Source organism: Leptinotarsa decemlineata, unplaced genomic scaffold (assembly GCF_025532065.1).
Source record: "Leptinotarsa decemlineata unplaced genomic scaffold, Ldec_3_MD MMD2_P_RNA_scaffold_9, whole genome shotgun sequence".
Taxonomy (NCBI): domain Eukaryota; kingdom Metazoa; phylum Arthropoda; class Insecta; order Coleoptera; family Chrysomelidae; genus Leptinotarsa; species Leptinotarsa decemlineata.
The window spans coordinates 1,627,136-1,642,744 of NW_027412536.1; the positions used below are offsets into that span (position 1 = coordinate 1,627,136).

A 15,609-nucleotide genomic window follows, 5' to 3' on the forward strand; every position below is an offset into this window, starting at 1 on the left:
AACTTACAAACTACGGAACCAAAGGTAACGTACTCGATAGAATAATCTACTGAAACCTCTCAACCCAGCTCTTTGATCTCCACGAGGCACAACTACAGATTCAGAGAGAAAGTCAAGCACAAGAGGCCGATGAAAGAGAACCAGAAATTATTTTCGATAGTCGCCGTCCGGCGACTCTGGTAAGTATAATATCCCACAGAACAAAAAAAAAACGCATACATAATCCGGTACCACACATACACACACGCGACAGACCCGTCACTAGTCAGGCACAGGGGACAATCATACAAACACCACACACAGCAAGTTGAAAGACGCTTCAGCACTCGTTAACCTTATAGATCTCAATCCCGTGGAATGATTATTCACAGCAGTTTTGTCTTCACTAGCAAATATCAAATAGAAAGCGCCATCTAATGGAAAATCAAATGAAAAAGCTCAATCTTTGATATACCTATTGAAGGAAAATTTGATCCACAACCTGCTAGAAATTATTCACTTTCGATTGTATATAATATGACAAAAACGGACATTTTTATTTTCAAAACTAATACAAACCATGATTTTTGGTTTAAAGTTCACTTGATAGAAATTTTAAATTGAAAAACAGTGCACTTTGTTTCATCTCTCTAAGTACTGTATAATCAACATTGCCAAATCGTTAAATTTACGAAGCCTATCATTATCAATTTAATTATGTAAGTGTATATCAACCCTTTGACGTTTCAATTAATGAAAAATTCTCCATATGGAATGAAATGTACACGAAAAATCATGTTTGCAAATAAGTTCTATATCTAAAATCAGTACACGAAGTCGATAGATCACAAAATACTTACCTAAACTATGATTTTATGCATTATTCAACAATATACAGTTATGAAAGTCAAAAAATATAGCAAACTGGATTGAAGAATGATTTCAAATATTCAATTTGTTCTACAATCCTCAATCTGTACAATTTATTATAAAAAAAAAACGATTCCTACATACATACATCTTTCTAATATAGCTACTAAATTCAAGCGTTATAGGCTCGCTTGGGTAATCTGTTGAATCTTCCAAAACTTGAGAGGAAGGTTGAATGAGGTCACATAGACAGAATCGATTGTACACGAACTGATCCAACAAAAGCTTCTGAGGTAATAATACCATTAATCAAATGATAAAATTTAATTCATTTTGTTTCATACTTTCAGTAACAGGATTAACTCTAGATAATACTTTCTGTGGAGAATACTTGAAGTTGAAATAAAAAACTCTGTCATCAAATTCAATATTTTCGTTCACCTTTTATTTATAGTCACTTTTTAAATGATTCTATAAATTTATGGAAGAGTAGAAGGATTTTATCCTTTGGGAAACTAAACTCATTATATGAAATAACCCACTTATAAACCAATGCGCTTTCTGTTTTCTTGTACCTTTCCGCACAATAAAAAACAACACAAGAATGCACCATATTAATATTCAAATATATCTCAAAAACACTTTCGAAACATATACAAATTAAACTCGATGAAAAAACGAATTGTTTCTACACGAGCTGTCAGCTGAGAAAAAGTTGAAACTCAATGTTGCAAAAACAAGCAGAATGGATCCTATATGAGATACATTTTCAATGTCGAATAAACCAATAAATTGTGATATGGGTACTCCCTTTTCCTGACAAAATGACCGACAAATTAAAATTTTCTGTAATTATTTATTCATTTTTTTATGAATAAAGCCAGCAAACAAATAAATATACAATAATAAGATCGCTCGAATCCACGAATCAAGCATAAAAATGTACAATAATATTTGCCTTGATAACTGATATAGCACAAGTTATATCTAAATATAATTCTAAATAGAATTAAACGAGCTGTATTTTCAAATGGTTTTCGAAGGCTCATGAACCCTGATAAAATAAATCAATTATGCATTTATGCCACCCACGAAAAAATAAGAAATTCAACGTTACTGGTATATTAGCCATATTGTCATCCAGTCAGCCAGCGCCCTTTGTAGTGTATGCGACAATGTGCTCTTTCTAATGTCAATGGTTTCCACAAACTTCGTATTTTTGTTAAAATAATTTCAAAATGAATGTTGAGCCTAGTTTTGTTAAAGACGACTCCCGACAACTTACCAAGAGTCGATTTTGAAATGATCGATGAATTTTACTTGAAAAATTTGCAATACTTTGTTACCGAAATGAAGAATGAAAAATTGAAACAGTAGGTGGTATATTTAGTAGGTCCCTTTTATTTATATGACATTCATTTCAGACTTTGTCTTTTATCGAAGGATGGAAAGTTTCGATTTAATTTTTATTTTATCTCGGCCAAGGAGCAGTATGATGACTGAAAAGAGAAGCAAAAATATGTATAGTGAAATATAGAATTACTCCAGAACATATCAATACAAAAATAACCTGAAAAAATTTTTTTCGGAATTTTAACTAATGACACGGAATATGCAGCAAAATAGGTACCCGCCGAGACCTACCTTTTACAAAAAAAAACGTTCTTCAATTACATAATTGTAACAGTTGTATTCACACCGAGTTGACAACAATAACAACAAAAATGGCGTCTGTCAAATTGGATCATCAGATCTGTGATTTGATATTAAAAACCAATACACTTGGCAACTCCGCTCTAGATACGATCAATTTTATTGGTCAACAGACACGCGGCCAATTTAAATTCTTGCTTTTCGAATTATTCTTTTTTCTGCAAATATAAAGAGATTTTGGGACCGATTAGGCTTGATAAGTATAATATACCCCTAACTCGATCAGTCTATAGTAATAGGGGAGTCCAAGCGGGGATTTCATAATTTACTAAAGCGCGGCATATTAATATACAGGGGGATACCTTGTACCCGGTTAAGTACCTCCACCAAATATGAGCTCCATATATAAGGCCGCCTGTGAGGGATAAAGGATCAGATTAGTAAAAAAATGATCATCAGAAATTCTCGAGCGCGTCAGATTAAGGTAGGGTGAGTTAATTTCCTGCTAAAAAGTGTATATTCCAGTAATCTGACAATTTGAGAGTGACGTAAAGAAAGGGGAGGGCAGCAAAGTTGTAAAAAAATAACGTTATTTCGACATTATCGAGCGTAGCTGTTTTTTTTTATTTTGAAGGAAATAATTCTAGGATAACGAAAAATATATAATCTGACGATTTTCGCAAGCCGAAATAACAAAAATTCGTCGATAAAGTTTAATGCGTGCAGCTGTGTGATACCTATATTACCCTCTCCGAGTTTCTATTCCTCTGTTCTCTATTCACTTTTTCTCTATCTATTACTCTCTCACTCCGTCTCCACTCTAAATTATGTTGCCATGACGCCATCACACTTGATTACAGAGACTCGTTCGTGATGAAGATGAAGATGATGATCAATGCATCAATTAATTGATGGATGTAGCCGTTACTACGTAGTAGGAAATCATAATGAAGAAAAGAGAAATTAAACTTTCTTTGTTTTTTACCAATTTTATTTGTAAGTAACGTTACTGAAGTTTCGTCCTATAAGGACATTTTCAAACTTATACAATAAGCACGTCAGCACGTCTAAAACATAAAGATGAACCATATACAGGGTGTCCCTGGACTTCCTCTTTTCCTCTCGGGAATGTATAGATGGGGTCAAAATATCACCAGTACTTCATATAACTTTTTTTCCTAAAAGTCTTCGTAACCAAGTTACGGGCCCTCGAAGTTACAAAATGAAAAATGTTTTTCTTTGATAACTTTTCAAGTGAATATTCAAAATCATCCAAATTTTGGTAATTGGCTAAACAAATGAATTCCGTCGATGAGCTTTCATGCAGGAGTCAGTTGTTTTGCTACAAAGTCAGGAACGGACTACCCCCGATGGTCCACACCCCAAAACTTTGAAATGACAGATATTTTTCAATATTTTTCAACAAAATAAGGTTACTTGGACAATTTTATGAATAAAAGTACTCGTGTGGAAAGTCGATCGAAGCAACGAGTCTTGATAAAAATGTAGTTCTACTCGACAACATCAAACCCGCTCGTCCACCATTATTTGAAATGAATAATTATCAAAGCAGAAATAATAATGATAACGTTAATTCAACAACATTTATAACAGGAATAATACAAAGTATGCTAAAATGAAGTCGTAAACAAAAAGTACAGTACCTATATGGAAGTTTAAGTCACAATTGTGATAGCAGATATTTTTTCAAAAGAAATATCAAGTTCTGTAGATTCGTGGTGTTTTTAAACTAACAAGCTACTCTACTATGAAATATCGAATTCATTCCATATTTTGTATGTACATAATACGTGTGGAATAATCACGTTTCGTGTTGATCAGTTATCTGAATCTCATGAAACTCAACATTCGAATGTTTCAAATTCTTCTTCACAGCTAAACTGTTGAGGAGTTTCACTGATAATTATAATTTTATGGGAGAAATTCTTTAACACGAATCTAAATTTAGCTGAAAAAACGCACATCGGAAAAAATATTTACTATACTAATAAAAAGCAAACGAATGAACTACAAAAACGGCTGCACATGATCAGGTGAAAAATATCCAGGGAATAATTATGTTCCATTTCTTTCACAGATGTTGACAAAAAAACCTTTTAGAAAGTTTTGATAAAAAATGAGAAACTGGAATGCGATTTTGTTTTGTTGAGTGGTGCGTTGTCATATGACTATCATTGTATTGTCAATATTCTATAGGATATTTTGAATTTTTTTGATATGGCCGAACAGTTTACATTCAATGAATATGCAGATATGCATGTATTTTATGGACGAGCATTTTGTAATGCTGCAGAAGCTCGTCGTCTGTATTCCGAGCATTTTCCCAATCGAACGGTACCGTCAAGAGAAACATTCGAGCGTGTCGATCGCAGCTTGAGGGAGACAGGTATGTAATAATTGATAATTAATTTGAGCACGTTGTTTTATTTCGATATTATTGTAGGTACAGTTTTGCCAAAACGAGGTGGTGAGGGCGCTCCTAGGACTGTACGTACCGTTATATTGGAGGAAAATATTTTGGAAGCCGTCGCTGATGATCCTTCAATGAGCATCAGAAATCTATCAGAACAGTTCCATACATCCAAGTCCACTATTCATAGAATAATTAGGGAACAACTGCTCCACCCATTTCACATCCAGAAGGTACATGCCATGACACCTCAAGATTTTCCAGCACGACTGGAATATGCCAATTGGTTCATGGATAGGCAAAGGGAGGATATGACTTTTATTAATCGAGTTTTATTCACTGATGAAGCAGGTTTCAGTAGAGATGGAGTTATCAACTCTCATAATCTCCATATATGGGCCGAAGAAAATCCCCATGGGATATTGCAAACCAAACACCAACGGAAATTCAACGTGAATGTTTGGGCTGGTATCATAGGAAACCATCTTATAGGACCATTCGTTCTACAGGACCGATTGAATGGAGAACGTTATTTGGAGTTCATTCAGAACGATTTGAATGGACTTTTGGAACATGTTCCATTGCAAACCCGAAGAGATATGTGGTTTATGCATGATGGTGCTCCTTCTCATTTTAGTTTGATTGTGCGTGACCATCTGAACCATATTTTCCACAATAGATGGATTGGTAGAGGTGGGCCATATTCATGGCCATCGCGGTCTCCGGATTTAAATCCATTGGATTTCTTTCTGTGGGGGCATCTAAAAAGCCTTGTTTACGCTACACCTATTCACACAAGAGATGCATTGTTGAATAGAATAACATTACATTGTGAAGCCATACGAAACGACCCTGGAATGCTATTTCAAGTACAGAGAGAGTGTCTTCGCAGACTGAGAAAATGTATAGAGAGAGAAGGTGGTCATATCGAACAGTTTCTGTAGCGGATTTTTCATTTCTGTTTGCTCTTGAGGCTCTTGAGTTTCGTTAGTTAAACGTGTTTGCATTATAAAAATTCGTTATGAACATTTTACCTATCATTTCCATTTTCCTTAAAAACTAATATTTTCGAATAATGGTAGACATCTCAGGATAAATGTTCTGGAATTAACGTTATCATTATTATTTCTGCTTTGATAATTATTCATTTCAAATAATGGTGGACGAGCTGGTTTGATGTCGTCGAGTGAAACTACATTTTTATCAAGACTCGTTGCTCCGATCGACTTTCCACACGAGTACTTTTATTCATAAAATTGTCCAAGTAACCTTAATTTGTTGAAAAATATTGAAAAATATCTGTCATTTCAAAGTTTTGGGGTGTGGACCATCGGGGGTAGTCCGTTCCTGACTTTGTAGCAAAACAACTGACTCCTGCATGAAAGCTCATCGACGGAATTCATTTGTTTAGCCAATTACCAAAATTTGGATGATTTTGAATATTCACTTGAAAAGTTATCAAAGAAAAACATTTTTCATTTTGTAACTTCGAGGGCCCGTTACTTGGTAACGAAGGATTTTAGGAAAAAAAGTTATATGAAGTACTGGTGATATTTTGACCCCATCTATACATTCCCGAGAGGAAAAGAGAAGTCCAGGGACACCCTGTATATCTTAATCTGACGCGATTGAGTATTTCAAAATGGCGAATTTTTTTTGCACATTATAATAATGGCCGCGAATTTGCGTCAGATCGGAATCATCAGATTATTGAATGAGATCTTTTTTTGTTGCACTTTACACCCCCTTAGAAAATCTGACGCGCTCGATTAATTTTTTTTTTCACTTTTAACCCTTACGTACAACCACACACATCATGCAAACGATCAGATTAATATACCAACATTATCAAAAATACGTAGAACATTGATGCTATCAATATCTGACGTGCTCGAGTATGTCCATGCAACAGTATTTTTTTACATATTTAAAAATCTATAGCCGCTTCCCCCACCGATGAAAAGGTATATATTATTACCATTTTTTTCTTCTTATCATCTAAGCTTTGCAACCTAATATGTCTCAATGACGCTCGAGTAAATCCCCATTTTGCATCGTGGGCTCCCCTGCTATAAGCAAACCAGTATCATTTTCCATAGCATGAAACAAGCCCATTGGATATGTCCTATATATTTCATCTGCTCGGATTTTCAAATCGATCAGTTTGAAAAGTAGAAACAAACATTATTATTCCCGAAAGAATTCGTTAGGTATGAGCCACTAGTGGTCACAACAATACTTTTTTTTTCGAAACAAAACGAAACAGAGTGTTTTTGGCCTTTTTTAACGCTACATCGAAACATTCCGGTTTCCAAGAATTCGTACTTTTCCTTCTCTGGACAACTTGAACTCTAAAGGCCATTTTGGTCCAGAAAGAGAGCTATTTTCTGTTAATGGACTTTCTTCTAAGTTCTAGAAGAAGTTCTAAGAGATCTAAGTTTAGGTACATTTGGAAGTACTTAAAACTGACGGTCTCTGTGGAGAAGAGAAAACCGCCATTATAGAACCTCAAGTCGAGAGACTCCTTGCTCTGGTCTTCCTGTGGAAAGCGGTGCAAAAACTGAAACTACATGTCCAGCCAGGCATTACGGCACAAAACACTCAATGAAATGTCACATACTATTTTCAAATTTATACACCACTGCTTTGTAACAATATTGTTATAGTATACATTTTTTGTTGAAGGGAGCTACGTGCTGGCTGAGACCCAAGTTCAGGTACATTTGGAAGTACATCTAACGCAATCATAGATCCTCCAGTCGAGAGGCTTCTAGCCTTGGTCTTCCTGTGGGAAACTGTTACAAACTTAATCTACATGCCCAGCCAGGCATTATGGCAGAAACAATTCAATAAAATAATCAAATACTATTTTTGAATTTCTGCACCATTGCTCTGTGACAATATCCATATAGTATCATGTTAACAATATAGTTTGTGTTGGAGACGATATTTAATTATGGTTACCCGTTATAGGATTTGGATTAACGTTTGTTGCAGAAAATCAATTATGATTTTACTCACGTCAATGTTACACCTGGTGCAGCAAAGTTTGTGAAATCTGGTTCTTCAAATCCATATATTGGCTGTTCCCACTGAAAAATATTACATGTTGTTTATTGAAAAAATGATATACCTTATATTAATTGGAACCTCACCCGTATTGGTAGTCCAGCGATTTTTGGATCTATTTCACAGGAAACTAAGTAGGAACTGAGAAAATCCACGAATCCGAATAACAAGTCCCTTGAAAGATAAGTTGCTATGTTTTCATCTGTGAAAAGATCGAATATATATGAAAAGGAAAATAGTATAGAATTCAAAAATTCACAATTTCAACAAACGTTATCATAACTATAATCTTCCTCTTATTTATTGAATGACAAGAATATTATTATCATGTTTTCTAAGAACAGATCTGTAACGAAAAATGATGATTTATACAATGTGAAATTAAAACATTTCTTGAGCATTTCTAATTTTTTGGAATAAAAAATATATTTTCATTTCAAACTTTTAATCATTTTCTCTAAACAGTCGTGGGCTAACTACTTACTGGATTTATCTTGGTAGACATTAATAGTCGAACTAAGAATATCCTCCGGAGGTGTATCTCTTCCCCACTCAACTCTGGACCTCATAGCATCAGAAAAATTATGAGCGATAACGATAACGGCCCATGAGTTTCCTTTTTGCACCATCTTCCTTGCTTCTTCTTCGGTTTCTTGATATTCCTACTTCCAAAAAAGCATGTCAATTTCTAAATCATGACTACATATAAATAAAAGTAAGTATTTATTAGCTCAATGTTAGTCGATGTAACATTTGTCGGCGAAAATAATTGCAAAGACATTTTATGATTTTGGGTGATATTTTCATAGTTTTCCTAAAGGATTTGAGAACTTATTTGGGAGAGAGATCGAAAAATATCGACCAAAAGGAATATATTTTCATTCAAAATCTTTGGATATTTTGTTTTGAAATATAACAGCAAAATTTTTAACAAGAAGTGTTACTGAAGAATTACCTTTTCTCAATTTGCCCACGGTGGTTTGTGGTTTATTCGCATACACCTGGGACTTGAGAAAACCCCACAAGAAAAAGTCTAATGGAGTCGAATCACACGATCTGGGTGGCATGTTCACATCACCTCCACTTGAGGTGGACATGCCCTCAAATCGCTCGTGCAGAATATTCACTGTGGCATGAGCTGTGTGACACGTAGCGCATTCTTTTTGAAACAACATGTCGTTGTGTCCAGATGATTCAATTCGGGCCAAAAAAAGTTGGTGATCATCGACTCATTGTGCTCGGCGTTGACAGTGATGGCTAACTTCGTTCTCAAAGAAATATGGACCGATGCCTCCACCAGCCCAAACTCCACATCAAACAGTGACTTTAGCGGGATGCATTGAACACTCTTTAATCTCATGTATAGTTTCAAATTCAACAATTAAGTTTGTTCACGGACCCATTCATCCAGAAATGGGCCTCATCGCTAAATATTTTTCGACGAAAATCAAGGTCAGTTGCCAACTGCTCCAAAGCCCATTTAGTGTTTTCTATGATCGTTTACGTTCAGTTCCTGGGTCAGTTGAATTTTGTACGGATGCAGGTCCAAGTCACGACGCAAAATTCGCCAAGTTGTGGTCTGGGAACGGCTTAGTTCTTGTGAGCGACGCGAAATCGACTGCGACAGATTTTGCGTTTCGTTGACGTACGGGTGGTGGTCGATCGTTTACTAAACCAGTGGACTCCAGCACATTGCAAATAGTCCTCTCGGAAGGACGAATATGACGACCGTAAAATAAACGAAGTGAGCAGACAGAACACTCATTTTGATAAAATAATTTTATTAGTAGGACATGTTGTTGTTTGCTATATCGGCCCATAGTGATTAGGCAAAATAGACTGACCAAGAGCGATACGCATCAGAAATACGCGACGGACTGTGGCTGCTCATCGTTTTGAGGTACAACTCGGTACACCTCGAAAATCACTGTTTAATCTCCTGCGATTCAAATACAACGTGGACGCTGTTTTCGCTCTTAGAGCGCCATAAAGATTTTCCCTGTAGTGCTTGTGTTTTATCTTAAAAAAATTACAAATAATTTGACAGATGTAGCTTCAACATGATGGTCGTTATCAATTGTCAAAGTTCGGAAGTCCCTGTTGGAAGGCCCTATATTTGATTCAATTCAAAAAGTTTTTGATTTTAGGGTAGTAAAAACCCATGTATTCGAGCAATGACAGTACTTTTATAATCATTACCTACATATCATAAATACATTGCATTGGGTAGGGTCGATGACATCTCCCCTTACGAAGACGCCATCTATGGGACAGAGAACTCAATCATCGAATATCAATGATAAATAAGGCTCTGCAAGGCGGAGCGACAGGAGTCTCAATTTCAGAATGTCAAGGATAAACGAGGCTTCCCAAGATGATCCATTGCAATGCCACGCTTTGATATCGACTGCCAAACGAAATTAGTCTTCTCCCTTTCACCGCAGTTTTTACTGCAAGGCAACTGGATGAACTTGTAATTCAACATCAGACGCTGAACCACCTTAGTATCAAAAAAAGTTGCATTGAAAACTGGAAGACGAATATCGTTTGATGGTCAAAATCGAAGCATGGCTTTGCAACTGACCGCCTTGGAGGGATTCGTTTATTTTTTATATTCGTGGAGTAAGTCTATTGTCGATCTATTACATGGTATGGCGGGTCGAAATAGCGCTGTCTAGTGTTGATCACGAATACTTTTTTTTTTGATTCAGTTTCGACTAGTTGTCTTGTGAATTTCACTAGTTCGGACTTCCATTGTCTACTATATAAAATGATTTGAAATCCCTGAAACAACTAAAAAAAAAATAATTAAAACTGAATAGCTGAAAATAACAATTATATTAAGCAAAATAAACCTGAAATGAAGTAATAGTCAAATAAAATACGAGTAAATAGAACAATTGAACAAAAATAAATAAAATAGAGAAATGAAAAAAGAAAATAAAAATAAAAAGTTGGGAGATTCCAAGTAGCGTTAGTTCACGACGTTTCGATTGTTAGTATCTACAATCGTCTTCGGGTGATGACTGGACTGATTCCTCCGAGAGATGACTATTTATAGGTCGTTCGAGTACTTTCACTTATTCCCGCTTTACATTTTCCGCTTCACTGGTTCCGTGGGAGATGACCGTTCGGCGGGAGTTGACCATTTATCGCATGATGATGGGTTTCTATATGTTACGTATTTCTACGCTGGCTTGGCTGAATACGTTGTTGGACAACATGTATACGGCTTCCTTGAATTTTCTCCTGTACCAATGTTCTCTCAGCTTGGGACCACTCAATGTTGTGTTGATGGATCCAAACATGGTCTGCTATTCCTGATTTGCTGGTTTCCGCTCGCTGTGTGTGTTTTTTGTGCTTGGCAATGCGAACATTCAATGGCCTCTTAGTTTCACCAATATAGGATTTTCCGCACTCACAGGGTATCCGGTAAATGCAATTCTTGGAATCGCAGTCCACGTTTGGTGGCCTGGTTTTCGTGAGGCTGCTACGGATAGTGTTACCGGATCTGAAGCAGTTTCTGATGTTGTACTTGGAACTAATTCATTTTATCCTCTCCGATAATCCTCTGATGTATCCGTGGCATCCTGCACCGGAACGATTTGAAGAAATAAGAAGAGAGACATTGGAAGATGATCATGGACCAATCTTTGCCAAGATTGAAAGCACGTGCTTGAAGATCCGCCAAGACATGAAGAATATCCACAACAGAAAGTGGGGGAAGTTAGTTAGGAAACAATGCCCAAATACAGACCGAAAACAGGACAACTATGAAGCCGCCAACGTCATCAACATGAGTTCCCGCCCGCTCACGGGAATAGAGGAATCCTTGTTAAGGAAAGGCCTAAATTTCGTCATTACGCTAACATCTGTGCCCACTTTGGAGATAATTACTGCAGTGGAATCCACCAGTTCCCTTATTGACTAGTCCGAGGCAGGAGAGTTCGGATGGAAAATTAGAGAACAGCTGGATCGAGAACCAGTTCCAACATCTAACATCAGCAATGAAGAACGTAGAGCTCTGGATGGCCTACGTAGAGACAACACCATCAAGATCCTACCTGCAGATAAAGGAAACGCTACTGTGGTAATGGATACCGTTCTCTACGAACAGAAGATCGAAGAGGTTCTTCAGAAGGGACGATACACAAAGATCCTACGGGACCCTACTGCATCAATCGAAAGGAAGTTGTACCAGATTTTGAAAAAACACCAAGTCTATTTTTCGGACAAGGAAAGATCATCGCTAACACCGCACCACAGTAAGCCCCCTCACTTGTATGGACAGCCCAAAATCCACAAGAAGGACGTTCCACTTAGACCGATCATCAGCTCCAGAGATTCGGCTACTCAAAACTTGTCTAGATTTTTATTTCCCTTAGTACAACCATAACAAGGAAAAATATCGTCTTTTGTGAAGAACTCAAGGCATTTTGTCGAACTACTAGGGTCAATTGAGGTCACATAGGAAGATCAACTAATTAGTTTCGACGTGGAAAGCCTTTACACCAACGTTCCGGTCGAAGAAGCACTGCAAATCATACATAGAAAGCTATCCGAAGACGGGAACCTGAAAGAGAGAACGAATCTACCTATAGAAGTAATTATGGAATTACTAGGATTCTGTGTATGAAACTATTATTTCCAACTGAAGGACTAATTCTTTACACAAGATGAGGGATTGCCAATGGGGTCGCCACTTTCACCAATCATAGCCAACATATATATGTAATGGTTTGAAACTCTGGCCATTGAAGAAGCCCACAAGAAACCTTGAGTCTGGTTGAGATATGTTGACGACACCTTCATAATATGGAATCATGGGAATACTGAACTAGACGCCTTCCTGAAACACATCAACAGCGTGAGACCTTCCATCACTTTCACAATGGAGAAGGAAATCCACAACGAATTGCCATTCTTAGACGTTTTGGTGCAGAGGACCGACACTAAGTGGGAAACATCTGTATACCGAAAACCCACTCATACGGGACAGTATCTGAACCACGAATCCAACCACCATCAATCAACTAAAAGAGGAATCATCAAGACTCTATTAGACCGTGCTTTGGGGCTCTGTAACATGAAGGAAGGTCTCGAGAAGGAACTAGACATTATCAAAAATGATCTTCGACGGAATGTCTACTCCAAAGCGATGGTAAAAAAGACCTTGGCTAAAAGACAGCAGGAGCCTCGTAAGGAAGAGAAACCGTCACAAACAGTGCTCGCACTTCCCTACATCAGAGGATTATCGGAGAGGATAAGAAGAATTGGTTCCAAGTACAACATCAGAACCTGCTTCAAATCCGGTAACACTATCCGTAGCAGCCTCACTAAAACCAGGCCACCAAACTCGGACTGCGATTCCAAGAATTGCATTTACCGGATACCCTGTGAGTGCGGAAAATCCTATATTGGTGAAACTAAGAGGCCATTGAATGTTCGCATTGCCGAGCACAAGACACACACACAGCGAGGGGAAACCACCAAATCACGAATAGCAGACCATGTTTGGATCCATCAACACAACATCGAGTGGTCCCAAGCTGAGATCTTGCACAGAGAAGAACATTGGTTTAGGAGAAAATTCAAGGAAGCCGCTTACATGTTGTCCATCAACGTATTCAGCCAAGCCAGCGTAGAAATACGCAACATATGGAAACCCATCATCACGCGAAAAATGTCCAGCTCCCGCCAAACGGTCATCTCCCACGGAACCAGTGGAGCGGAAAATGGAATGCGGAGATGAGTGAAAGTACTCGAACGACCTATAAATAGTCATCTCTCGGAGGAATCAGTCCAGTCATCACCCGAAGACGAAGACACCCGAAGACAATCGAAACGTCGTGAACTAACGTGACTTGGAATCTCTCAACTTTTTATTTTTATTTTTATCTTCATTTCTTCATTTTTGTTTATTTTTGTTCATTTGTTCTACTTTACTTATATTTTATTTCACTATTATTTCACTTCAGGTTCATTTTGCTTAATATAATTTGTTATTGTCAGCTATTCATTTTTAATTCTTCTTTTTTAGTTGTTTCAGGGATTTCAAATCATTTAATATAGTAGACAATGGAAGTCCGAACTAGTGAAATCCTTCATGTAACAATCACCTTCAAACAATAGTTGTCTTGTAGTAGAAGCTACCTCATCTCGTTCGGCGGTAGACGTCAAAGTTGCAATTGCAATTGGCCTCATTTATCTTTAATATTCATTTGTTTATCCAATACATGGCATCTTCGTAAATAGTGTAATGAATCTGAAGCCGGCCCTGACCGACGCATGACGGAATACCGCGAAAGAGCGGGAAGGATGCGGATGAGTCCCGAAATCCGCAGAGGGATCCGGAACGTTCGTTGACAATATAAAAACGTCGCTAATCGTCCCGAAAAGTAGTCTGTACCAAGAAAGCGAATCGAGCGGTTAACAAACGGTGAAGATAAATTAAGCGTTAGTTACTGAGTGGTGTAAATAAATTAGTTGTGATAGTGAAGTATTGTTAAAATAAATTTGTTTAAGACAGTCAATTCTTTAATTCGTTACAATTGGTGTCAGAAGTGGGATTTTTAAAATAAATTTGTGAGCGCTTGGTGGACAATTTTTGTATTACAGTGAAATTGACTATAAAACTTTCGCACTTTCGCGCAGATAGACTGGTGATTCATTGTGTTTCGCGAAGCGGACAGTACCGGACGACGGAAATATAAACCGATAGACCTTTCTCGCGAAAAAAAATAGACTTGTGAAAATTAATAAGTGTTTCGGACTCCATTGAATAAGTGGACATATTCAGTTTTGAGTAAAATAGACAGTAAGAGATAAAATGTGTTCAAGAAAAGTGTGCCTAGTGGACTTGAAAGTTGCCGAATTGAAGCAAGAATTGGAGGAGAGAGAACTGGATTCTTCCGGAAAAAAATCAGTACTCCAGAAGAGACTATGGGACAACTTGATTGAATCAGGAGAAGATCCCGAAACATATTTATTCGAAGTTTCTGGGGGTGATTGGAGTTCAATAATGAGCAAACTCGATGGACTTCAACAAAATTCGGTAAGTCTGGAGGAGAAGCTTCTGGAAAATTCTAAAAGTTTGGAAGATAAATTTCTAGAGAATTCGAATAGCTTGAAGGAAGAACTTCTTGAGAATGCAGAAGGCTTGAAGAAAGAGCTTTGTAGTGTGGCGAGCCTACTCGAAGAAAGAATAGGAACCATTGAGACAGAGATAAATAAAATCAGGAAGGAAATGAACACAGAAGTAGAAGAAATCAAAGGCGGAGTTCAGGCAGAAATCAGCGAGATAAAGAAAACAATTAGCAGGTTGCAAAACAAAATTGTTAATTCTGCCCACCCCACAGAAACGGTTACTGAAAACTCAATTCCGGAACTGAAAGATGTCAAACTCAGTTCTGAACCAGGAAAGCTCTCCATGAAGCCGCCTCAGTTCGACGGAAAAACTCCTTGGGCAAATTACCGCCGACAATTTGAAGCTGCGGCCAGAGCGAATGGATGGAATGCAGGAGAAAAAGCGGTAGCATTAACATTGGCGTTGCGTGGAGAAGCAACGAATATCCTGCAAACCCTCACGGCCCAGGAACAGGAAGACT

General features: G+C 37.4%; 1 protein-coding gene and 1 long non-coding RNA gene across 3 annotated transcripts in view; one reads left to right on the forward strand and one right to left on the reverse strand.

The window, feature by feature from the left end:
- The window catches only part of osy (ABC transporter oskyddad), a 96,228-nt gene that overhangs the window by 6,886 nt on the left and 73,733 nt on the right, over nt 1–15,609 (reverse strand). For both annotated transcript variants that reach the window (XM_023159003.2, XM_023159020.2), the window contains exons 8-10: nt 8,487–8,664; nt 8,089–8,204; nt 7,955–8,025 (exon numbers count right to left, since the gene is read on the reverse strand). In XM_023159003.2, the coding sequence (XP_023014771.1) occupies nt 7,955–8,025; nt 8,089–8,204; nt 8,487–8,664 (365 nt within the window). The remainder of the gene's footprint in view (nt 1–7,954; nt 8,026–8,088; nt 8,205–8,486; nt 8,665–15,609) is intronic.
- Nucleotides 1,937–2,749, forward strand: LOC141480438 (uncharacterized). Its single transcript, XR_012464341.1, has 2 exons — nt 1,937–2,222; nt 2,274–2,749. It is a non-coding gene; the product is annotated as an uncharacterized lncRNA (long non-coding RNA).